Source organism: Giraffa tippelskirchi, chromosome 6 (genome assembly GCF_054371585.1).
Source record: "Giraffa tippelskirchi isolate mGirTip1 chromosome 6, T2T-mGirTip1v1.2.pri, whole genome shotgun sequence".
Lineage (NCBI taxonomy): Eukaryota > Metazoa > Chordata > Mammalia > Artiodactyla > Giraffidae > Giraffa > Giraffa tippelskirchi.
Genome location: NC_137280.1, coordinates 80,408,161 through 80,432,579, shown reverse-complemented (window position 1 = coordinate 80,432,579; position 24,419 = coordinate 80,408,161). Strand labels below are relative to the sequence as shown.

Below are 24,419 nucleotides of genomic sequence, written 5' to 3'. Positions count from 1 at the left end.
AAAAGACAAAGACAAATCATAAGCCAGCGAGCAAACCAGAGAAATTCAGTGATGAGGGCTATGAAGAGAAGAAAACAGGAAAGTATCCCCACACTGGGGTGGAGGGTGGCCTGGGAAGAGAGTGATAGTTAAGTAGAGAACTGAATGGTGAACAAGGGCTGGCCATGCAGAGCCACCAGGAAGTGTGAGGGACCGTCACAGTGAAAGACCAGAAAGAAGGGCTGTGTGGCCTGGGTGTGGCAGCAGAGGAAGGAGGGCTTGAGCAGCGACCTCAGACGGCCTTCCTGTGCCACTGGGGCAGTTCCCAGACATGGGTTTTGTCTTGTTAAGCACAGTAATGGGTACCACTGCAGTCTGAGATAAAAGCCCTTTGATTTCTATTGGAAAGTACCTAGAGTCCCTCATGGGAGAGCCTGCTAGGCCCAGCGTGGGGGTTGCTTAGTGAGGAGAGAGCTTCCAGGAGCCACTCAAGCTCAGAGATGGGAGGAAAAGACTTCTAGGAAGTTCTGCAAGATGGAACACTCCCCCTTCACTTCAAAATACTTTGGTCTAAGATTTGAATTACACACACCCTGCAAAATAAAAAAAACAGCATACCTAACCTCACTGGGAAGCCTTAGCATGCCCTTGTGAGCCTGTGTTAGACGGTCTCTGGGACAGAAGGCCCAGGGGTGGCCGAGGTGGGAACTGTCCACCACTCAGGCCTTAGACCCTACTGCTAGCCCTGGGATCAGCCCTGAAGACACAAGAGTCAGCCCTGAAAACGCAAGTTACTTTTCCGGGTCTTCGTCTCTGCCCTCACCAGCCTGTGTCCTCAAGGTGTGCTCACCCCAGTTTACAGAGTCATCAGCATCGTCCCCGCTGAGCTTCACTCCATGGCTCAGGGCCCCTGGAAGGGCTTGCCACCCTCAGAGCCGTGAAAGAGATCCCAGATCTTGGCTTTCATCAGCCTTGCTCATTTATTTTCAGAAAATTTTGACCAGCTCTTCCCAAAAGAACAGTTTATTCCTAAATTAGCTTTCCCTGATACAAATCTGTCTTTTAATAGAAACAGAAAAAACTTTTTTTGTGCTGTGCCAATCTGTTTGAATGTTTCCTGCCCCACATTCCACACTGCAGAGCCACTCATGAAGCGCTTCCCTTCCAATTGTCCATTCTGGAGAAACACACAAGTGTTCCTTGGAATAACCCTGTTGTGAATGAGACTGATACAACAAAACTGTTTCTTGCTCTTGTAAAACATTCTAGGGACTGCACCGGTGGTCCAGTGGCTAAGACTCCGTGCTTCCACTGCAGAGGGGTGAAGGTTCAATCCCTGGTCAAGGAACTAAGACCCTGCATGCCATGCGACATGACCAAAATAAAATATAGGAAAAAAAGAAAAACATTCCGACCTGCTTGTCACTGTGATGACTAAAACTTTTTTTTAAAAAAGGACTTTCAGTTCTGTGTCAGGGATCTGGTTTGTTTGTTTTAGGAGCTGCGGGAGCTCCAGGACGAGAAGGCAGAGTTACAGAAGGTTTGTGACGAGCAGGAACAAGCCCTCCAGGAAATGGGTCTGCACCTCAGCCAGTAAGAAACCCACTCCCCTTGTCTACCACCCACATCAGGGCCACTGGGCCCCCCTCCCCCTAGAGAGTCACACAAGCCTGCCCACTGCACCTGCATCACTCAAGCCCCAAACCTGTGTCCTTTTGTCCAAGCAGGGAAGGGGAATCAGGGAGGCCTGCCAACTGTTCATGGGGAATCCCCTGCCCAAGAAGTCAGGCTTCAGGGACACAGCACTGGTTTGGGTTAATTAATTCATTGAGAACATCCTTTTCTAGTGACCAGAACTCTTATGGTCACAAACTGAGTGTCTATATCTCAGAGGAACCAGATAGGTGATAAGAGGGTTGTGTGTTTAGTTCCAGAGGGATTACTGTGGCTTCAGACTGTGAACCTGCCACAGTACAAGTCTGGTGACCACTTCCCTCCCTGGAGACTGTATACTCGCATCTGCCAGAGTCTGTCTGCCTCCAGTGGGTGATACTGCAGGAGTGCACACCCTGCTAGCTCTGTCTCCCCTCTGACTGAACACTTCTCCTCTTTGATGTCCCAGTCCTGCCGGGTTGCTCTGGACAGTTTGGTAGGTCACACCGCGGACAGTGGAACTTGCCCATTTGTGTGATTATGGCATTTTTAAACAAAGTGGGTAGCTTTTTCTCCTCAAGTCACAACTCTTTTGGTTGCTAGTGATAGAAATCCAATTCAAACTGGCTTAAGCAAAAAAAGTCATCAGGAGTCAGTGTCTACCTCCCACCTCTGTCACTTGCCTCACAGGTGGGTCTGGCCCCCAGCAGGGCTGCCTGTCAGGGAAATGAGAGTTCCTCTTTCCCTGTCACTCCCACGGAGATCCCAGGTTGACTCACTGCTCCTACCTGAGTCCTGATGCAGGCTCAGTGAGCAGCAGAGCCCAGGCTCAGGCCCAGTGCAGAACACACTGTGATCAGAGATGGGAACTCACATGAGAGTAAACCAGAGACACTAAAGTAGTACACCTGTGTGCACAAGCTTGGGAGTTTTCTGTCTGGAAAGTTGGAAGGTCTCAAGCAGTGCGGTGGGCTGGCCCACAGAAGTATAAAGAAGAACGTTATGACTCTGATGAGAAGGTGGTCTTCTCAGTCGTTTAACATGAAGATGCTGCCCATTTGCCATCCTCTCCCATTCACCAGATCTTTCTAGACCACCTCAGTGCCGCTGGCCCCTCCCCTGAGGACCGCCCGCCCCCTATCAGGTGGGTGTGCTGGACCGCTGCCCCCACCTGAGGAGAGCAGACAAGGCCGGGTGTCTGCCCCATGCTCAGAGCACTGGCCAGCTCTGAGGGTTCCCTGAAACTACTGAGAACCAGCTGTGGAAGCTGACGTGGTGCTAGCTTTTGGATTTGAGTGGTATTTAGAGAGAGGGAGAGGGAGCCATCCTCAGGGCTCCCTCCACCTTCTCACATGGCTAGCCCCATTTTTTTTCTCCTGCCTGTCCTCTTCACGTTGGACAAACAGCAGAGAGTCAGAGACACACTCCTAGTATGGCAGAGGCCTCAGAAAGGCAGACAAACTCTGGTCTTGGAAAGGCACCCCTACCCTTAGCAGCCTCCCAGTGCTGCTGCCCAACCCACCTTCAGAATGTCCTTCACAGCGGGGGTGTGTCAGTGGTGCAGGCAAGACCAGCGTTTTCTCCCCTTTCCCTTCTTTATGCAAGCCCACACCAGACGACAGAGAAGGAAAAGCCTACTCTCAGATGCCTCCACCAGCTACAGACACAGTTGCCCAGTTTTATCTTGGGAACATCTGGATTCTCAAATTGTTATTTCCCAGGGAAGTTCTTACCTGTTGACCTTGTCCATCTCAGGCAGCCTCTGGCCCTATCAGTCTACTCACCTGCTTCTGTAGCCGGGCAGGGGAGGGGAGGAGCCCCTGCAAGCATTCCTGGAGGACACAGGGTTTTTTCTTTCAATGGCTTTGATGTTTGGTTTCCTTCTGTGACTCGGAGACGTGCCTCTCTGACACTTAGATTAGGCTAATCCAGTGACAGTTTAAGCTAACGTCAGCTTTTAAAAAAGAGCTTTCACATATACATAGTGTTTTGCTTTACCTGGTTTAATTCTGCCATTTTAGACCATGTTCGGTCCTGCCTTCTATGTGGAGAACTAAGGAATTATTCTTCCACTAACAAATGAGGATGGAACAAGAACAAACACTTGTGTCCCCTGAGCCTGGCTGTTCTAGACAGAGCAGGCAGCAAGAAAGGGGCTAGCGAGAGGCCTACAGATGAGGGATCCACACCTGATAAGGGAGTGCACACTGCTCCTCGCACATGTCACAGGCAGGAATAGTTGCTTGGAGAAGCCAGAAACATGGGCTTCTATGAGATAATTCTCAATTTTTAAATGATTGCAGCTATTTCAAAGCCTTTTTAAATCCTTGCCGCAACTCAATAGTTTATATCTTGGGCCAGATTTGGTCCAGAGGCTCAGCCTCAAGACTGCCCCAGACATGAGCCAGTACAGTGAGATGACTCTGGGATCATAAAAAGGTGGAAAGAAGTTATTCTATAAGAACTCATGTTATCACGTTCCTCTCTTACAGTCTTGTTGCCCTCACAAAACCAAAGTTATTGTGGATTTACTTCTTGAGAGTTTGAAAGTCCCTCTTAGTGAGGCTATGAATTTCTCTCTCTTTTTTTAAGGTCAAAGCTGAAGATGGAAGACATCAAAGAAGTAAATAAGGCACTGAAGGTACTGGACTATTAATGTTATTAAGAATCATTACTAGTAGCTACCAGCTCATGCTAATATATTAGCATGCTCTTAGGTTTTCTCAGAACAGTCAAGTGAGAATATGTGGTTGATTCCTGGTTATCATCACTTATTTACAAATAAGAAAATGCTGCCCAGAGCTGTGTATCTAGGCTGAGATGGTGATGTGGACAAGTGGCAGGGCCTAAACTGGTCCTGGAGGAATCAAGGTCCGCTGGTTCTGGTTTCTCTGCTGTCAGCTGTAGTTTGACATTAGACCTAGATCATAGGTGCCCTAATGAAGGAAATGAAAAGTGGCAGAAAGAAATCCAGGTTGTCTTTTTTTTTTTTCTTTAATGATCAGAGTAAGACCTTTCCCTCCAGGTGAGGTGCTAGAGGCCACATTGGCCCATTAAAGTGCCCTGTGCCATATCCAGGGAAAACTTGAGCCCTCAGCTGGGCCAAGTTTCTGAACCATTCTGGGGAGGGCAGAATGGCATATGCCACTTAAGAGAGCAGGAACATGTGGTCCAGGTGACCCAGTATGGTGCTGAGCTAGCCTGCTGGGGCCGAGAGTGGAGTAGGAGAGGGCAGGAGTTTCTGACCTTCAGCCTCAGCTCCGCTCTGGCAGCAGTGTACAGACAGCCCTCTTCCCAAGGCACCCTGCAGCACATGCTGGAGCAGAGACCCTTGTCTCTAGGCACTTGGCTACCAGGCCGCCTCAGGTCAGAAGCAGCAAATTGTCACAGCAACTAACAGAAGCCTGGACTTGAAGTTCACATCAGTTTTATTTTATCCTTCCTTGTACACTGGAAAACTCCTTAGATGTCATTGCTGTGAGCTGTTTTTATCCCCTGCAGATATAAAGAAGTGTTGCGCAAATTGTCAGCTGACAGTGCTAGAGGGAGGATAAGTCATAAAATGGGAGCCTACAGCTTCCTGGAGCTGTTGAACACAAGGTTAGCATGGTGGGCATGCGCTGCACCTCCCAGTCATGTCTGTGTCATCAGTAAAGTGGTAGTCAACAGAAGCCAAGCAGCCATTAAAGTACCCGGGGCACTTGACCCTTGAATAGGCGTATCCCCATTTTCCCTTAGAAAGACCTCCAAAAAGGCCTCTCTCTAGGCGTCAGTTGCCTCCTCTGCTCTGAGAAGGAGGACGTCGGCGTGTGTGGAGAAGCGCTTCCTGTTTCCGCAGCACGCTGGCCTTCTTAGCGGGGACTGCTGTCAGTTTCCAGTCTGGCTGACAGGGTTGGCCCGTCTTCCTCCTGCCAGTTTGGGGGGCATTTTGGATAATGTCTCAGCCAGGGTTGAAGTTACAAGCACCAGACCCTGATTCTGATCACCTCGGCCCTAGGGCACTTACTGAAAGGGAATGGAGGAGTCTCAGGTTACTGCCCGGCTGGAGAATCTGGCAACCTGCAGACAAGGAAGCCACAGGTCAGGCAGGCTGCAGCACGTTGAGTTCCAGCTGTGGTCAGAGTCGGGGGACAATCCTGGGACCACTTCTAGTGGACAAGAGGCAGTCTCTCAAAAGCAAACCAGGTGCTATTAGGGACAGTGGATGCTGGGCTGAAGGATGAACATAGCTAAAGGCTCATCGGGAGCCAAGCCATAAAATAGGATTGTGTCTTCTTTCTTCCTCAGGGCCATACTTGGCTGAAAGACGATGAAGCAACACACTGTAAGCAGTGTGAAAAGGAGTTCTCCATTTCCCGGAGAAAGGTATGTGGGGTAGCCCTCCACTTGCTCACCCAGGAACTAAGTTGGTACCCTGCCTGGGCTCTGGTTCTGGATAAGGCCCGTAGGACTAGGCCCACTGCACTGGGTTCATGCTCACTGTCTGCTGGCAGATGACTTCCCAGCCTGCCCCCCCCCCCCCTTTCAGGGACCTCAGCCAGTTAGCACAGGCCTTGTCTCCACCAGTCCTGTTAATGATTTGGGAATTGGGGCTGCTTGTTTGCAGAAGTGGTCTAGATGTGTGTGTATAAGCTGAAAATTCTTTGAGAGCAATAGGACCAAAATCTGGCCTAGTTAGGCAAAACCAGAATCTATGGGTAACCGATGGGCATTAAGTCTTAAGACAGGCATCCAGGTGGCAATCTTGGCAGGGCCCTTGCATCCAGTGAATCTACCTCTGCCTGTGTAGCCCGCCTTCAGGTTCCAGGAACAGAAGGTCTTGGGCCCAGCCTTCAGTCCAAGGTTGACCCGGCCTTCACTGACCAGTTGGGCAGGCCAAAATACAGATGTCACACAAAATAGAGAGCCTTTATTAAAGGACTTCTCATGAGTGGCTGGCTAAAGAAACCTTGGGTCACCACCATGGAGTGCAGCAGTTACAGGGAATATACCCAGGCACTGTAAGGATCATTGACTGCCAACTCACTGAGAGTTGTCAAGTCCAATAAAACACAATGAAAAAGAAACTTCCTCATGCCAGTGGACACCCCCTCCAACACTCCACGGATTTTACAGGAACAGAAATGTAGAAACAAGAGGTCTAGCAGAACCCCTTTCAAAATGATACATGCCTCTGGAGGACGGATTTTAAAGTATTAAACTTTTAAAGGTTGGTCAACTAGAGTGGGTGTGCAGACCCAGGCAGCACAGCAGATTCTGTAACTGCCTCTTTTCCATCCTCTAGCACCACTGCAGGAACTGTGGCCACATCTTCTGCAATACATGCTCCAGTAATGAGCTGGCCCTGCCCTCCTACCCCAAACCAGTCCGAGTATGCGACAGTTGCCACACCCTGCTCCTTCAGCGGTGCTCCTCCTCCACCAGCTCCTAAGGCAGGAGCGTCAGCAGGGCCTGCTTTCTGGACCAGTTGCCAGCCTACCTTCATGTCTGTGGGCAGCCTCAGAACAGTACCAAACGCTCTAGACTTGGAAGGTTGGTTTCCCAAGCTGGGCTGCTGGCCCTCTGGAACAGCACGCAGGACTGGAAGCTGCACTTGCCTCTCCTTTCCAAGTTGTATGGAATCAACTCCTCTGGACTGAAATTCTCACTTGACACCACCGGCCTTGGTTCAGATGTTAACTTCATGATTTTGCTATTATCATTTTTCAGTTTCCAAAGAATTAACCTCTTTTGCAACAGCCCAACTAGTAATAATCACTTCCTTTTCCTCCCCACCACCCCAGCATGCCTTCCCTGCTTCAGAGTCAAGAAATTCACATCCTTGTGAATATCCATCATTAGCCCTGCAATAAAACTGTTTATTTTTCATTCTGGTATAAATAATGAAGGAGCTTATGTCAGCTTCACAGAATGCCCAGAACAACCCCCATTTCAGGACTAGAGGCCCTAAGTGAGGGTGGCTGCATCTGAAGTAGAGGCCTGAGCTTGCTGGGTTCTGGGGTGCAGGCTGCTGCCCAGCTGAATAAAGGACAAGCTGAGCAGTTAAAGTTCATCAGCAGGCATAGAGGAAGTATCTCAGCAAAGCTCAGAATGTGTTCCCTTATCTAAAAGGGAGTTAGTGTAGTTAATTACAGATGGAGGCACCTATAGGGAACGCCTGCCAGGCAGTCATTCTGGATTTCAAAGTATTTGTGGGCTGTGAGCCTTCCTCTGGATCCCCACCTGAGCGCACGTGCATGCACACACGCATACCCCTAACTTCCCTCACACACACGCATACCCCTAACTTCCCTCACACACACGCATACCCCTAACTTCCCTCACACACACGCATACCCCTAACTTCCCTCACACACACGCATACCCCTAACTTCCCTCACACACACGCATACCCCTAACTTCCCTCACACACACGCATACCCCTAACTTCCCTCACACACACGCATACCCCTAACTTCCCTACACACACACACACCCCCTAACTTCCCTCCACCAGTTAATGGCCTTGAGTATTCAGGCTACAGAAGTTTCACAAGTCGTGTAACGCAATCCAGACAGGTCAGCCCCTCTGTATGCAAGGCCTCTTTTCAGTGCCTGTGTCCACCTCCCACCAGTTCTCTGACCTGTCTTAGCTGTCCAGCCTCTGCTTGAGAGCCTGGCTCTTTCTTCTGTTCTCTGTCCTAGCACAAGGCACACCGACAGTCTGGCTGATCCCACATCTGCTCCCTTAAATAGACCCATTATGGGTGGGAAACATGGAAGGTTCAGTGACGTTAGGTCCCAGATCTGTGTGACCAAAACTGTGTGCTCTGCTTCAAAGCTACATTCATTCCAAAGTGCAGATTTTTGAGTCCTATTTAAGGAAGCACATGGCAGCAAAAAGGGACTTTCTCCTCTTCCCTAATTTAATCTGAGCAGCTTTCTTAACCTCATTCAGGGCCCAACTTTTCCCAAAGTTTACACACCACACTTCCACCAACTGGTCTAGCATTAGATCTTGTTTTCAGTGTCCCAATTTTTACTCCAACTTGCTGGGGAGCCTTAGGTAAGTCACTTCTCAGCCTTTCTCATCTGCACACAGAAGGGGAGCAGGATACCTTCCTACTTCAAGACCATTCTGACAGTTCCCACCACTATACCACACTAAGTGCTCCTCCCTTTATCACCTGCCATGCCCCAAGCATTATTCACAAAGGATGCTTGTGCTGGATACTAAATATCTAGCTGCATGGAAAGGAATTTAAGACATCAATTATGCACCTGAACTTTGGAACCCTCAGTTTGTTTGGCAAACTTCCCCTTACTTGGGCAAACGACAGACGGATAAAAGGCAGTGTTTCTCCAGCTTAAATGCAGATTGTGGAGGGGTAAGGGTTATGATAAATGACACCAAGTTTGGAGACTCTGACCGTTCCTAACAAACTCCCAGGTGATGATGCTGATCCGTGAAGTCGTGTTCCAAAGAAACACAATGTTTCTGGGTACTTTTTCCAAGTTTCTTCAACAAAGATGTTCCTTGTTTAAAAAAAAAAAAAACTATAAAAGACCAGGGAAAATGAAGGAACACTCCTTTTGCCTGATTTCCCCAGACACAGACCAAGTAAAGATTCTCAAGGCCATTACTACGTTTAGAACACCAATGCTCTAACAGTGCATCCCCAGAAAATTCTCTCTAAACCTGCAGAAGACAATTTATGTAACATCACAACACTTCTGTATCCCCAACCCAACTGAAGATATGCACCGTTTTCAGAGCATGTGGAAGGGCAAGAGCATCTGCAGAGTCCTTCAGTATATCTTCGTGTACTGCTACCAACTACAATCTTCAAGAACTGCTACCATTCTAAGCCGATTTTCTACGTTCACCATACTAACCACACCCAGGAGGAAACCTTCAGCACTGTCAGCAAATAAAAATGGCTTTGAATAGCACAAGCCTATGTTCACAGCTCCAATTCTGAATTCTAACCTCAATGCAGCAAACTTAATTTCTATTAGGGTGATCAATGAGTGGCAATTCCCAAATTACTAGTGTTAAGTGTCTGAAGGTAATTCTATAACTATACCTGTATTGCTTACTACTTTCCTAGCAAATGCCATTGAGTTTTAATTTAGAGTTAAACTAATCATTCGTGCTCAGAAGCACTTGATAGCTTTATACTTTATAAATTACTTTATTAAATAACTTTGCTCCTAAGCAGACTTGATCTTGAGTGAAGCAAAAATAAGACTGAATCTCATTTCAAAGTCCTCTATGAGCTAGCTCCTTCTAGAAGGTACCTCATAGAAGCAAAATTCAAAAGATGCCACAAGATTGCCTCTGCCACTTCCTCAGCCATGCTCAAAGGCTTCCAAAGACATGCAGAGCATAACCAAGAACACCTCTGCTTCTCCCTTGGCCTTGTGCAAGTGCTTAGCAAGTCAAAGGCAATTCAGATCACGTCCTGTGCAGCCAGCCAAACACACAGACCTTCCACAGGACCCCAAAGCTTAATTTACCTTCAGTTGTACTGGAAGGAGAAGTCTGAAGACATCTACACAACAGCCACAACTGCCAAGCCTGTCTGCCACAGCCAGAGATGCAGGTCACTGTTCACCTACGCCCCAAGCAGCAATAAAGCACCAAGAAACCGTCCACATGACACTGAAGCACAGACCAGACAAAGTGCAGTTTCTAAAAGGAAGATTTATTTGACAAGTTTCACTTAGAGCAATACACCTAAAAGGAAAATCACAATACAATGAAAACTTTAAATCAAGGCCTCAGAATTTCTTACAAACACCAAGACCAAAATCCTAAAGTATTGGTATTGCGTGTCAAATTTCCCCCATTAACTTAAAAAAAAGCTTCAACTTACGTGCCATAGAGGTTATTAAATGAAACTAGAATTAACAAACATGCCAAATGTTTCACTTTTAATTGTAAGACACAGCTCCTATATTGAGTTTTACAAAAAAGCATGTCTTTCAACATGCATCCAGACAGTGTTCAATGTAATGTGATGTAAGAGCAACATTTAACATAATTCAACTGCTTTAACCTAAACACTTACTGCTTAAGTACATCCTACAATAGAACTAACTTGAGAAAAGCTGAAAATTATTTAACAGTAATAGTTTACTCAACCTAGTTGTTACTCCTAGATGAATGTGTGTTCAAAAATACTGAACCTTAAGTCTTTAAAACAATCCTGATTTCCACTTAGAGTAAGCATAAATCACAAGCTTGTATTGCAAAACTGTTAAAACTTAAGTTTTTCTTTTAAAAAATGTTGACCAAGAGTCAGTGATCAGGATCAATTACATTCCCCATCCACCACTCATACTGGACATGCTAGACATCCCTCCCATTCCGTTCACTCCCATAGATGTTCGGCTTCCACTACTGTAGTAGCTGCTGTTCACTGCTCCTTGGCTGCCTGCAAAGAGATCAATTTGACAAGTCAGGATAAGGGTATTTAGCAGTCAACTAAAATATAGCATTCCAAAAAAAAGTTTAAAAAGTATACGAGTACAAATGGCTGCTGTCCAAGTGGCGAGAAGCATGTTTGGGAAAAGGGACTCCCGACTCCAAACAAGTCTCAATAAACCCCTTTTCTCTGCAGTACCAACTTGCCAGACTCTTGTGCTACCATTTATTTGGATGCTTCAGGATCAACGTTGAAAAAAGTTTAAAGGAAAACTAGTGTTTTTCAAAAATTGCAAAATTACTTCATGTTGTTTTTAAAGCTAAACAAAGCATTTTAAAAAAAAATTTACCGTAAACATTCACAATGTGTCCATCGAATGGCATGTATGAATAGGGAGCACAGGGGCAATCTCTTGCTTTTCCTATTCATGGTGGGCAGGAAGTGAGACAACAGTTGGACTAAAGGCAACTCACTGTGCCCAAAATGGCAGCCTCCATGGAGTTAAATAAGAGCCATTGACTGCTATATAAAGTGTTATTACAACATATCAATATTTGCTATTGGGAATTTAAATTATATTTTTTGAGAAAATATTTACCTATGCAATGTTTGATTGAAAATCACTGGAGTTTTCCTGTAAAACTTGGTCTGCAAAAGGATTTTGTAGGGTAAGACTATAATACCAAAATCACCATTCTTTAGACCAACTGAAAAAATTAATTAATAAAACCAATCCTAGGTTAACTGACTAATAAATACGGTCTTGAACCCAACCACCATTCTAAATTCTCCCTCCATCTAACACGGATTTACTGCTAACAAAAAGACAGAAAAAGAATGATTTTAAGGTTTTAACAAACGGAGGCAGATGTTTTCTGGCTCGACATTATTCAAAGTTGCAATATTGACTATTTTGAATTCATAGAATACTTCCCCCTCCCAATCATTGATTCTGAAAATTAAGCTATTTGAATAATTATATTAGGATCAAGAACATACATTTAATAACCCAATTTTACCAAAAAAGGGGCCTGAACATTCCCAACTAAAGAAACCTGCCTGAAACTTATTTTAAGTATATTAAAAAAACACTTACCATATCCACTCATGCTGCTCTGGCCACCATAGCCGCCTCCATAACCACCACTCAGCTGCTGGCTGGCTGGGCCACCATAACTGGACTGGTTTGCTGTTAAGTTAAGAGAACATTAGAACCTTGTTTCTTATGGAATGTGGTACCTGGTGGTACCCGGCTTGTAATTCTAAATCTATTATTTTCCAGTCTTGATCTTAGTATCGCTAGAACCCACTGTACCACCTTCTGCCTATTGCCTAGGATCAGACTACCTTTCTATCCATCATATGAGCTAGTCAAAACACTTAAAAACCACAAGGCCAAAAGTATACACATCAGCAGGACTGAATCCACGTTTCCTTAAGTAGAGGCATTTTGACAACACCTTATGAAACTGCTTAATTGGATTTAATGGGATTTTCCCCCATGATGCCATATATTAAGGGTGTTTCAATACACAGGTATCACCGAACACCTAATTATGCCCAACAATTTATTTTGATCCTGTGCTTTTTGCTAAATGTTTTAGGCTTATACTTCATACTTAAACAATTCAACTAGTTTCTTTCTACAGTCCCCTCCCCCAAAAGTACTTCAAACCAACTTATCTATTCTAAGTATTTTATATAACTCACAAACATTTAATGCATACTATTCAAATCAAACCTTTTCTTTGCCTAAATTTTGCTAAACCCCTTATATATAAATTAACTTAACTTATATAAATTGACTTATATAAACGTTTTGGTTTTTAAAAAAACTAACGATATTTACACAAGCCCATGCCTCCCATCATTTGGCTACCATAAGCACCACCGCTTGCTCCTGCTGTAGAATTCAAGAAGAGTTCTACATATCTGTGTTCTGAAATGAGAGAAAAGGCATACAAGGTTAGCTTAAAAAAAAGACACTAAAGTGATATTTACACAAACCCATGCCTCCTAGCATTTGGCTACCGTAAGCACCACCGCTTGCTCCTGCTGTAGAATTCAAGAAGAGTTCTACATATCTGTGCTCTGAAATGAGAAAAAAAAAGTTTGAAAATGTTTGTTGGTGAAAGAAAGATAAGCTCTTTTAAGTTCTTTTAAGCAGATCTGTGAACTTATTACTTTTAGTAAAAAAAATTCTAGCTGCTTTTTCAAGTGATGTACTTCATGCAGGTTTTAAAAAGCAGTCAAGCATTCATCTAAATCACTTAAGTCTGTCAATCAAGCATACACCTTAAGTCAGTGGTCTTATCAAATTCGTTTTAGTCATACCAGCCCCAAGAACTTTTTAAAGATCCACAGAACCCTATCACTGGATTAAAAAATTTTCACATCCTCAGTATTCCTCCATTATAATCATTAGTCACACAACTGTCTGTAAAGAGACCCCAAAATCCTTAAATCACACTTACGCATATTTGCTTTGTCTTTTGACATAGCTGCCACAGCATCTTCGTGGGTTGCAAACTCGACGTCTGCTTCACCAGTTACTCTGCCATCAGGACCAATTTCAATATGTACTCTCACAGGGTTGAGTGGTGAAAAAAACTAAATACAAGGTATTTCAAAGAATCAAAATCAAACCTTGTTACAAGAAACAAAATCTTAACATGCTGCTGCTTCACTTAAGTAGAATAACAACCATGTTTTTACTGCTGTACTGAAATAAACAATTTATCAATCTATCCTCCACTTACATTATAAATGTCATTCTCAGTAGCTCTGTAAGGTAATCCTCTCATGTGTACACAGTGTCCTGTTGTGCTCTGGAAAGTAGAGCCGCCATCCCCGTATCTGTGGTCTGACATTCCTGAAAAACAGTAATTGAGGTCTAGATGAACAAGAGTGTTAGTATCCCTCAGAAGAGAAATTCAATTCTTACCTTACCTCTTCCAAATCTATCTGACCCAAATCCATAGCCATCATTATAGCCATTATAATCATCATAGCCTCCATAACCTGAAAGACAAAAAGTACTATCACTACATGAAATCACTCACAAAGAAGAGACCTCATGACACTTGCACAGTCCACATACCTCCACCATAAGCACCACGCCTCATCCTTTCAAAGCCAGCTCCTCTTCCAATGCTGTTATACCCTCTGCCAGCCCCAGGTCTGTCATAGGGACCTGGTCGCTGCATGGCCATAAGTTTTCGTGGTGGATCATAGTGAGTTCTAACTTCAGCTCGACTGCTCTTAAAGATTTCGATATACCTAAAGCATTGTTCATGAGGAAGGGGGGTGGGGAAGGGAGAGAAAACATTAGTTCATTTCATACAGGTATTTAGTTACACAAGAAAACAATGAAGTCATAGCCATGAAACTGACTAATATTTAAAGCCAGATTTCTTATATTTGCATAGGCAATGACCAGAAATTCACTCAATTTTAAGATTTAATGTAAACTTTATAGGAGAAAAACTCCTCTGAGGCAGAGAGCCCAACCTTAGGGGTAGAGAGGAGTACTGTAAATGTCTTAGGAGGGAAAGAATTCCACTCAACTTTCAACATTTCATGTCTTAAATCCATTGGCATCATGTATAGCAAGTGGGCTAAAAAGCCAGCCTCCACCAACAGTCTAGCCCACACTACACATCTCCTTCTGCCAATAAATTCCCCAGCCTATGCTTTTAGTAGGAATCAGCATAGGTAAGCGCATGCTTCAATGAAAAATAGTCACAAGCAAAGAGAATAAAACCTTTTGTGACAATTTCTTGAAAGCTATGCTTATTAATACATATGCAGAATATTTATACAGCAAGAAAAAGTTTGTTGCATTTCAACTTTAAAAACAAGATCAGAAAGTATCACATTTTCTTATGGTAATATTAATTTACTAGGTGTGTGTTATTACAGCTAAAGCCAGGTTTGCATTGACATTTTTAAAACCATAGTCTCTCAACTCCACTGACTGGGGTTAATTAGGAATCTTACAAAATTGTGAAGTAGACCAAATTAACTGGGGACAATTTTAAAATCTAAAATTTCATCTGAAAGTACTATCGGACTTTGACATTGGAAAAGTTTGAAAATTGTGGCAAAATATCAAATAGACTATGAAATCAGATTTTTTTTTCCCTTCATTCTAAGCAGAGAGAATATGGATTTAATTGTTTACCATAAGAAAAGTGACAAATCCAACCAACCATCCATCCCCACCTGTGCCCTATTCTTTCCTTGTGTTTCTTTAGAGCCTTTTCAGCTATTTCCTGTGAAGCAAACTGCACGAAGGCCTCCCCCGTACTCCTCCCCTGGAAGTCCACCGGCAATGTTATCCCATTTGGCACGATTTCCAACCCTTCAACCCAAGGACAAATAACCCCAGTAGGGGGGCAATATTAACATCACAAGCCCAGAAATGATTCTTCTTATAGCTTTAAATAAACCAGAATTTTAACTTTAGGTGAATGGTATGCTTTCAACAAGTACTCTTTAAAAAAGCATTGCAGTAATATGAAGTTCCATTATTACAAACTATAACTCAATTCTTAACACATCCCATGACATGGTATACAAGAAAAAACTTTAAACACAGGATGCATTAAGAATTCAACAATTAAGAACACTTATTTATCTATGCAACTTAATCTTGAATTATACAAGAATTATACACATTTTCAAGCATTAAATACAATCGTTTTGCTAAGTTCAAAGATACACCTTTTACCTCATTTCATATTTTTCAATGTTTTAAAAAAGTTAGTGGAACTTCAATTTTAAAAAATTACATATTTAAACATTTTATATACAAATTGAAACATTGCTTAGTCATACAATTGACAAACATACAATCTAAGCTTTCAACAAACAACTGATCTAACACAGCACAATCATGCACTCTTATTCTCTAACAGTAGTATGATTCACTTCTGGAAATTCCGTCTATGAAAAATCCTTTCCGTGGATACATTCCCAAGCTTACAAAAAGGACTTAAAGCACTTTCCTAGAAGATATGAAATTATGTTCATATTTAACGATGTTGACAGATAGCATTCAATTCTCACCAATTTAGACACAAACAGTAAAAATAGACTTGATTTCAAAAATTCTGGCAAAACATTAGGACTTGATACATATCTAATAATCAAAATTTTAATACATACTACACTAAACCATGAAAGGATTTGTTAATTCCAATTTATAACATCATGAATATTAAGCAACAGTATTTAAAATATATGCTCTAACATTCTGCTAAACATTCAAATACTTTAGGCCCAAAACAATTTCAAAACACTTTCTGTACTTCAGATACTAACACTACATTCAACCTACACTTCCTTTCAGTAAGTTTAATTCCCTGGCTAAAACCAATTGTTCCCCTATTTTTTTTTTCTTGCATAAACAGAATGAGATCATTAGAGACATTTCTGGCCCCAGTACCTCCTGTGTCTTACAATATAGACACCTGCCATAAATTACAACAGCCTAACATACTAATCTAATGTTAAGGGATCTTACCTTTAACTTGAAGTATTTTGCTGAACAGCAATGTGAGGAAAGTAGTTAAGTTGTTGAGGACAATCCTCAAAGATCTACTCTGAACTACAATACTAAATATAAGCAAAGTTAGCATTTTGGAAATAATTAATCCACCTTTAAGATGGGCTTAAATTATTTGAAGGTCTCCAGGAAGAAGAAAACATCTGCATATACTCACAACCTAGTTAAATATCTAAGCTTCTCAACTTTCAAGTCTATTCAATCACATGTTGCCAGCTGCTAGCCAGAACTCACTGCTCAACAACAAACACGACTACATACCTGAGAAGAACTGAACAATTTCTTCCTTGCTACATCCAAAGGGGAGTCCTCTAAGCCGTACAAAGCCATCATTGGCCGTGTCAGGACTATTTGGACCAGTATGCTTCAACACCCAATCCATTTCAACGTTGTTTGACTTGAATACTGAAAGAGGTGCTTAGAATTAGTCAACTTCGGAAAGTTATAGAACAATGTTCAGACTTCCTGGGTCTTTAGATAATCTAGGAAGAGCTGCCATAAACTCTTAGATGACCATTTCCATGCGGTCAAATACCTAAAATTCAGAAGGGGTAAGATAGATTTCTATTTGTTTAATGTTTTATTTACTGTTACTAGGGCAATGTAAATCAAACCTTCAACATATCTGTGTCCCATAGTTTCTCTGTCTTTTTTCAGGGCCAATTTGACTTCATCTTCTGATTCAAGTTCAACAAAAGCCTCGCCACTCGGTCTGCCTTCTCTGGTGTAGATGAAACGAATACCTTGAGCCCCATTTTGAATTTTGCAGTCTGGAAAGAAAACAACCGTTAATACAGAGTTTAAAACTAAAAACCAACTCTGGGTGATACAAATGAAATGCCTATACATAACCCCACTACAAAGAAAATCATTTGCAAAACCTAGAATGAGAAAGATTATTACTAACTCCTAAGGTGTCTTAGTAATTAAGCAGTTTTCCTCTCATGACCAAACTTTCTTATTCCCCTAAATACATGCCCAATCCATCAAGAAAATCCAATATTCAAACCTGTTTCTTACTGAACTTATCTCCAACTCGTTACTCAAGTGTGTCCATTAAACATACTTTTAATAACTCCTCAGCAAATTTTTCAATCAGGACTTTGTGATTTTATGGTCTTTTCTGAATACACTTGGTTTGGACTTTTGATTCGGGGTATTTGACAGTTTTACCTTACTAGAAGCAACATCAGTTTCTTGCTCAAATCCAAATTGCAGGGCCAATACTCACCTGAAAGGGGATCAATGTTACCAAGCTAAAATGCTCCAAACGCACAGCTGAAGCCAAACCCAGTCTTGCTCACTGCAAGGTGGCTTCCAATGTACTTGCTTCTTGTTTTACAGGTCGTTTTCCGTTACATACACTAAATTCAGATAGTAAGTCAATACTACAAATATCCTTCCAACCTATAAATTTCTTCCAAATATTATCTTTCAGTCTAATCTTACACTAATAATGAGCACAAGGGCATTTGGCAGACATTCAAGGAAAGCTACATACTGGAAAAAAGCTACATAGGCAAGAAAACTTTGCTGGGGTTCAGTGCCCTCAGCTGTAAAGTGAGCCAGACCACAAACTCTTCAATTACCAAATCCTGATTAGGAAAATTGTCTTACATTATGAAGCGATATTTTCTTTTTCCGAAACAGAATGCCCCTTTTCAAATCAATACCCAAATTTTTTTAAAGTGTTTAACAGTTTAAATTTGTAAGGTATTTGCTCAGCTGCTAGGCAAATTTTTCCAAGATTGCGGGGGAAAATCCGGTCTATCCCCATTCATCCTTTCTAAGAAAGGCATCCACAGAAAAATACTTAAACAAAAATTCCGCCAGAGGCCGCATTCCCCCCAGGAGCGCCCGGCGGGTGGAGCTTTCGCAATTTTCATTGCGTAACCGCAGCCAGCTGGGTGCGCTAGACCGCGGCAACAGGGCCGCCCGCGCCCCACTAGGGGGCGCCACGGGCTCGGCCCCGCCGTTGTCGCTGTCGCCTCCTCGCTCGCTCGCCAGCCCTGCGGCCCCAGGTGCTTAACTCCAGACTCCGTTTCAGACTCACCAGAAAAAAACCGCTGCACTTCGTCTGCAGAGCAAGACCAAGGCAAGCCCCGGACCTTCACCACGAACCCCTCACCGCCTTCGGTGCCCAACATCATCCTATCTTAGTGGGTGCTGGCGTCGAATCAGACTGCAAGACGGGGGACGGCAGTCAGACCTGGAGAAACGTTAAAACGAAACAGCCCTCCGCTCTCGAGACGGCCGCCTGCCCGCGGAGCCTCAGGATGGGTCGAGCCCGTGAGGACGTTCCGACCCCGGCGAATGGAACAACGAGTGCCCCACTTGCCAGCAGCCGGACGCCCGAAGCCGCTCCGCGCACCAGGTATCGTGGCCCCAAACTGAGGGGGAACCCGGCCTAGCGCCAGCGTGGAGGCTAGGAAATGGCGGCGGTCGCTTCCGCTCCGCCTCCTCCGACATCTCACACAATAGAGTCGGCGCGGCCTGCAGGCCTCAGCGGCCTTGCCGCAACTCGGCGAAACATTCCTAGCTCCTAACGGGAGCCCGCACCTTGCCAAAGACCCTCACGCTCTACACAGACCTAGGGGCAAGCAATCCTCGCAAAACCGACAGCCTCGGGGGACGCTGGGTGGTAAACACCAAACAACAAGCACTCACCTGCACACACAACTTCTGCGCGGCTGAGACGAAATGGCTAGTGGGCGCCTGCGCAACCTAAATAAGGCCCTTTGAACAAGCTCTGCGCATGCGCAGCCAGGTGCCCGCACCGCCCTCTTGCGTCACACAGAGCTCGGACGCATGCGCAGTTTCATGAGCTGGCCCACTCCAGCGGGCTAATTATTATTCGCATGCGCATTTGGCTCAGCCCCGCCCATCTCCTGAAACCCACTAGGCTGTTCTGCGCCTGCGCCTTACCGCGATTACGCGAGCCTTAGCGGTTTAATTGTGTCTCGCGCATGCGTCTTCCTTCAAACTGCTCTCGACTTACCCGTCATAAGGGGGAGGGGAATGGCGGCGGCCCGTTCTTTATAGGAGCTGTATAAGAGTTTCGGGCTCTGGGTTGTGATGAGGTGTCCCTAGCATGTTATCCTCAGTCCTGACCGACCTGAAGGTACAGAGACTCCCCGCCCTCGCGCCGCCAGTACTCCTCCCTAGAGCCAGTCCGTGACCAACCGGGCGCTGCGGAGCAGCAGCATACTTCCGCGCCCAAAGCCACCTCCGCGGTACGCGGAGCGTATTCAAGGCCTTCGCGCCGCCACTGCCCCTTACCTGCCGCCGTTGGGCCTAGGGCTTGGACCCACGCGGGGTCTCCGTGCCCGTGCCTCAGTCCCGTACCCCGCTTTTGCCCTAACGAACTCCCACCCTGCGACCCCCGCTTCCTCGCCTCGGGTCAGCCGGCGGGGCGCTCGCACGAGAGTGGGGCCCCGGATGCCGCCTCCTGCCGCGCCTCGTGAGCGCAGGTTGAGCCGCCGGCTCACGCCCGACTTCCCTCTCGAACAGGTTCCCGCTTAATTTCCCAAAGCTAAGCAGATAATCGTTATGGATTTCCCCCAGGTGGGTCACCCCGTGTGCTCATATGACACTAGTGATGTTCGAGACTAGTGATAATTCCTGATTTCCTGCAGCACTGCAGAAACTGGGACCATTCCTGTTGCCTCCCAGTCCTCCCCTTGTCTGATCCCAGTTGTCCTCAAGCCAGGGGTAACACAGCACAAGTCTGTCTGAGTACCACCGTGGATAGATACAAGTAAAACATGTTTTCGCTCCTGGAATGGTGTAGAAGCCACATCCAGTTTTTTGTTTTCTTAAAATCTTTACTTTTGAGACAGGACAGGAGTCTTACAGATACACATGGAAAAGCAATCCACGATCACAGTTGAAAGCGAAGACAGTCTAGTAAAAGTTTTTATGCCTGTAAGCTAGCTAATGCTGAAGCTCTTGAGTATGACATGCTGCAGGGCTCAAAGGAATGGTAATTAGTATTCCTCTCCTTCCTCTGCCTCTCCTTCAACAGAATCCACACAACCTCATAATCCTTCTCGAGGGCACCCATGTCCTCACGGGCCTCAGAAAACTCTACTTCCTCCATGCCCTCACCCACATACCAGTGAACCAAGGCATGCTTGGCATGCATCAGGTCAAACTTGCGGTCCAGGCGAGCCCAGGCCTCAGCGATGGCTGTGGTGTTGCTCAGCATGCACACCTCTCGCTTTATTTTGGCCAGGTCTCCACCAGGTACCACAGTGGGAGGCTGGTAATTAATGCCATCCTTGAAGCCAATGGAGCACCAATCCACAAACTGGATGCTACACTTGGTCTTGATGGTGGCAGTGGCAGCATTGACATCTTTGGGAATGACATCACCACAGTACAACAGGAGGAGCGAGCCGTGTATTTACCATGGTGAGGGTTGCGTTTCACCATCTGGTTGGCTGTCTCAAAGCAAGCATTGGTGATCTCTGGTAGGCTTTCTCAGCAGAGATGACAGATGTGACCAGAGGGAAGTGGATGCAGGGATAGGGCACCAGGTTGGTCTGGAACTCAGTCAGATCCACATTCAGGGCTCCATCAAACCTCAGGGGAAGCAGTGATGGAGGACACTATCTGGCTAATAAGGAGTTTAAGATTCAGATAGGTTGGGCACTCAATATCAAGATTTCTACGACAGATGTCATGGATGGCCTCATTGTCTACCATGAAGGCACAATCAGAGTGTTCCAGATGGTGTGGGTGGTGAGAATGGAGTTGTAGGGCTCAGTTGCAGCTGTGGAAACCTGGGGGGCTGGGTAAAGGGAGAACTCCAGCTTGGACTTTTTGCCATAATCAACAGAAAGACTTTCCGTCAGCAGGGAGGTGAACCCAGAACCAAAACTGTGGAAAACCAAGAAGCCCTGAAGACCTGTGTGCTGGTCAGCCAGTTTCCGAATTCGGTCCAAGACAAGGTCAATGATTTCCTTGCCAATGGTGATGTAACCTTGGGCATAGTTATTGGCGGCATCTTTTTTGCCTGTGATGAGCTGCTCAGGGTGGAAGAGCTGGCAGTGGGTGCCAGTGTGAACCTCATCAATGACTCTGGGTTCCAAGTCTACAAACGCTGCTCTGGGCACGTGCTTGCCAGCACCTGTCTCGCTGAAGAAGGTGTTGAAGGAGTCATCTCCCCCAACAGTCTTGTCACTTGGCATCTGCCATCAGGCTGGATGCCGTGTTCCAGGCAGTAGAGTTCCCAGCGGGCACTGCGGATCCAGACACCAGCCTGGCCAAGGCGGATGGAGATGCACTCACACATGGGGGCCACGGATCAGCAGGCGCAGGCGACAGGTAGACACTGGTCCTGGTTACCATCCCCAACAAGCTAAGAGGCAAGGGAAGTAACACACTCCACTATCCAGTTTTAACAGGTTTGAGAAAGCTGGAGAGGAAATTGAATAGAGGAAGAAGATAACCCAAGATAAGGTCACAGCGGTAGGCAAGGCCGAATCCTGAAAGACCACTTGGCCTTAGCAATGGTGATAACTCCAAACAGGGAAGGCTTTGGCAGGTCTTCAGCAGGGCACAATAGGACTTGTTTGAAAAGGAAAATTATTGCTGGGTGTGAAGACGACTCAGATGGGACAAGCATGGTGAATGATGCTGCCTGCCCTCAATTGCAAACAGAGCTAGAGGAGAATAGAGGGCATTTTGACTGAAGTCACCAAGATGTGAGATTCCACGCACATTGGACTGGTACACTGGAGGGGTATTGGCAATATATATTCAAAATCTTTAAAAAATACACATCTTTGGGAGGGAGTTTTGGGGGAGAATGGATACACATATGGCTGAGTCCCTCCACTGTCACTTGAAACTACGACACATTGTTAGTCGACTCTGCTGCTGCTGCTGCTGCTGCTAAGTCGCTTCAGTCGTGTCCAATTCTGTGCTTCCCCACAGACGCCAGCCCACCAGGCTCCCCTGTCCCTGGGATTCTCCAGGCAAGAACACTGTGGAGTGGGTTGCCATTTCCTTCTCCAACGTGTGAAAGTGAAAGTGAAGTCACTCAGTCGTGTCGACTCTTCGCGACCCCGTGGACTACAGCCTACCAGGCTCCTCCGTTCATGGGATTTTCCAGGCAAGAGTACTAGAGTGGGGTGTCATTGCCTTCTCCGTAGTCGGCTATATCCTAATACAAAATAAAAAGTTTAAAGTTTGAAAAAATATATATACATCCCATTTGACCCATACATTCCATTTCCACTTTTGCACGAGAATTTTCATCACAGCATGAAATAGGTAAATTTTAGAAGCAACCTAAATGTCTAATGGTGTCTTGAATAAATTATGGTACAACTTTATCATGCATCATCACCAGGGGCAAAATTGGTTCTTGAGTGTGAGGAGGAGAGAATCAGTTCACGTCAGTTGCTCAGTCGTGTCCGACTCTTTGCGACCCCATGAATCGCAGCACACCAGGCCTCCCTGTCCATCACCAACTCCCAGAGTCTACCCAAACCCATGTCCATCGAGTCAGTGATGCCATCCAGCCATCTCATCCTCTGTCGTCCCCTTCTCCTCCTGCCCCCAGTCCTTCCCAGCATTAGGGTCTTTTCCAATGAGTCAACTCTTTGCATGAGGTGGCCAAAGTATTGGAGTTTCAGCTTCAACATCAGTCCTTCCAATGAACACACAGGACTGATCTCCTTTAGGATGGACTGGTTGGATCTCCTTGCAGTCCAAGGGACTCTCAAGTCTTCTCCAACACCACAGTTCAAAAGCATCAATTCTTTGGCACTCAGCTTTCTTCACTGTCCAACTCTCACATCCATACATGACCACTGGAAAAACCATAGCCTGGACTAGATGGACCTTTGTTGGCAAAGTAATGTCTCTGCTTTTAAATATGCTGTCTAGGTTGGTCATAACCTTCCTTCCAAGGAGTAAGTGTCTTTTAATTTCATGGCTGCAATCACCATCTGCAGTGATTTTGGAGCCCAAAAAAATAAAGTCTGACACTGTTTCCACTGTTTCCCCATCTATTTCCCATGAAGTGATGTGACCAGATGCCATGATCTTAGTTTTCTGGATGTTGAGCTTTAAGCCAACTTTTTCACTCTCCTCTTTCACTTTCATCAAGAAGCTCTTTAGTTCTTTTTTGCTTTCTGCCATAAGTGTGGTGTCATCTGCATATCTGAGGTTATTGATATTTCTCCCGGCAATCTTGATTCCAGCATACGACTAAGCTATTACAATGATTTTTGGCCACAGAACCTAAAGGTACAGTGTACCTGTGCTATTAATATTTCACGTCGGGGAGAAAAAAAAGTTGAGAAAAACTGATCTATGTAATAGAATACTTTGCAGTTATTAAAAATGGTGACTAGAAGTATGTTTTTGGAAAGACGTTTACAATATTTGTTGAGTGGAAAAAAACAGTGAAACATTATTATGCATTATTAAGACTTCCCTGGTGGCTCAGACGGTAAAGTATCTGCCTACAATGTGGGAGACCCGGGTTTGATCCCTGCGTTGGGAAGATGCTCTGGAGAAGGAAATGGAAACCCACTCCAGTACTCTTGCCTGGAAAATCCCATGGATGGAGGAGCCTGGTAGGCTACAGTCCATGGGGTCGCAAAGAGTTGGACACGACTGAGTGACTTCACTTATGAAGCAATAATACAGTATGGCTCAACATCCTGGAAATATAATTATGCACATGCGTAGGAAAGAAACTATACATATATGGAAAAGATATAATCCCAGATGTTTACAGGGACTTTGGGTGATAGAAGCATGGGTAAGTTTTTTCTTCTTCTGTGTATTTT

The 24,419-nt window shown here is 45.0% G+C and overlaps 3 protein-coding genes, 1 long non-coding RNA gene and 1 pseudogene across 71 annotated transcripts in view; 2 read left to right on the top strand and 3 right to left on the bottom strand.

Annotated features, from left to right (window-relative positions):
- Window positions 1–7,512, top strand: part of RUFY1 (RUN and FYVE domain containing 1) — a 63,079-nt gene extending 55,567 nt beyond the window's left edge. For 8 of the 10 annotated variants that reach the window (XM_081497645.1, XM_081497646.1, XM_081497643.1 and 5 more), the window contains 4 exons: window positions 1,478–1,572; window positions 4,225–4,273; window positions 5,920–5,997; window positions 6,917–7,512. In XM_081497645.1, coding sequence (XP_081353771.1) covers window positions 1,478–1,572; window positions 4,225–4,273; window positions 5,920–5,997; window positions 6,917–7,063 — 369 coding nt within the window. In that variant the 3' untranslated portion in view covers window positions 7,064–7,512. Of the gene's footprint in view, window positions 1–1,477; window positions 1,573–3,237; window positions 4,274–5,919; window positions 5,998–6,916 lie in introns of all 10 variants that reach the window. The other 2 variants (XR_014055944.1, XR_014055945.1) reach the window with 1 other exon arrangement.
- LOC145509257 (uncharacterized) lies at window positions 5,043–8,090 on the bottom strand. Its single transcript, XR_014055958.1, has 2 exons — window positions 5,639–8,090; window positions 5,043–5,540 (listed from the first exon to the last, which is right to left on the bottom strand). It is a non-coding gene; the product is annotated as an uncharacterized LOC145509257 (long non-coding RNA).
- A 2,208-nt stretch (window positions 8,091–10,298) lies between these two features.
- Window positions 10,299–20,013, bottom strand: HNRNPH1 (heterogeneous nuclear ribonucleoprotein H1). Of its 50 annotated transcripts, none has more exons than XM_081497715.1 (14): window positions 19,279–20,013; window positions 18,665–18,793; window positions 17,226–17,381; window positions 16,873–17,016; window positions 15,267–15,405; window positions 14,143–14,321; window positions 13,992–14,063; window positions 13,802–13,935; window positions 13,517–13,652; window positions 13,074–13,133; window positions 12,892–12,981; window positions 12,139–12,231; window positions 11,641–11,690; window positions 10,299–11,051 (listed from the first exon to the last, which is right to left on the bottom strand). In XM_081497715.1, the coding sequence occupies exons 2-13, from the start codon at window positions 18,759–18,761 to the stop codon at window positions 11,641–11,643; spliced, it is 1,350 nt and encodes a 449-aa protein (XP_081353841.1). In that variant the 5' UTR covers window positions 18,762–18,793; window positions 19,279–20,013; the 3' UTR covers window positions 10,299–11,051. The 50 variants fall into 50 exon arrangements, with proteins under 50 accessions (XP_081353841.1, XP_081353845.1, XP_081353835.1 ...); XM_081497719.1 differs by having other exon boundaries at window positions 19,610–20,013; XM_081497709.1 differs by having other exon boundaries at window positions 12,883–12,981; window positions 18,665–18,820; window positions 19,891–20,013.
- CANX (calnexin) overlaps window positions 18,562–24,419 on the top strand; it is an 81,135-nt gene continuing 75,277 nt past the window's right edge. For 2 of the 10 annotated variants that reach the window (XM_081497681.1, XM_081497656.1), the window contains exons 1-2: window positions 20,004–20,175; window positions 22,552–22,729. The gene's annotated coding sequence lies outside the window, so the exon portion shown is untranslated. Of the gene's footprint in view, window positions 18,986–20,003; window positions 20,176–22,551; window positions 22,730–24,314; window positions 24,392–24,419 lie in introns of those variants that run through there. The other 8 variants (XM_081497675.1, XM_081497654.1, XR_014055946.1 and 5 more) reach the window with 7 other exon arrangements.
- On the bottom strand, window positions 20,598–21,907 carry LOC145509253 (tubulin alpha-1B chain pseudogene; annotated as a pseudogene).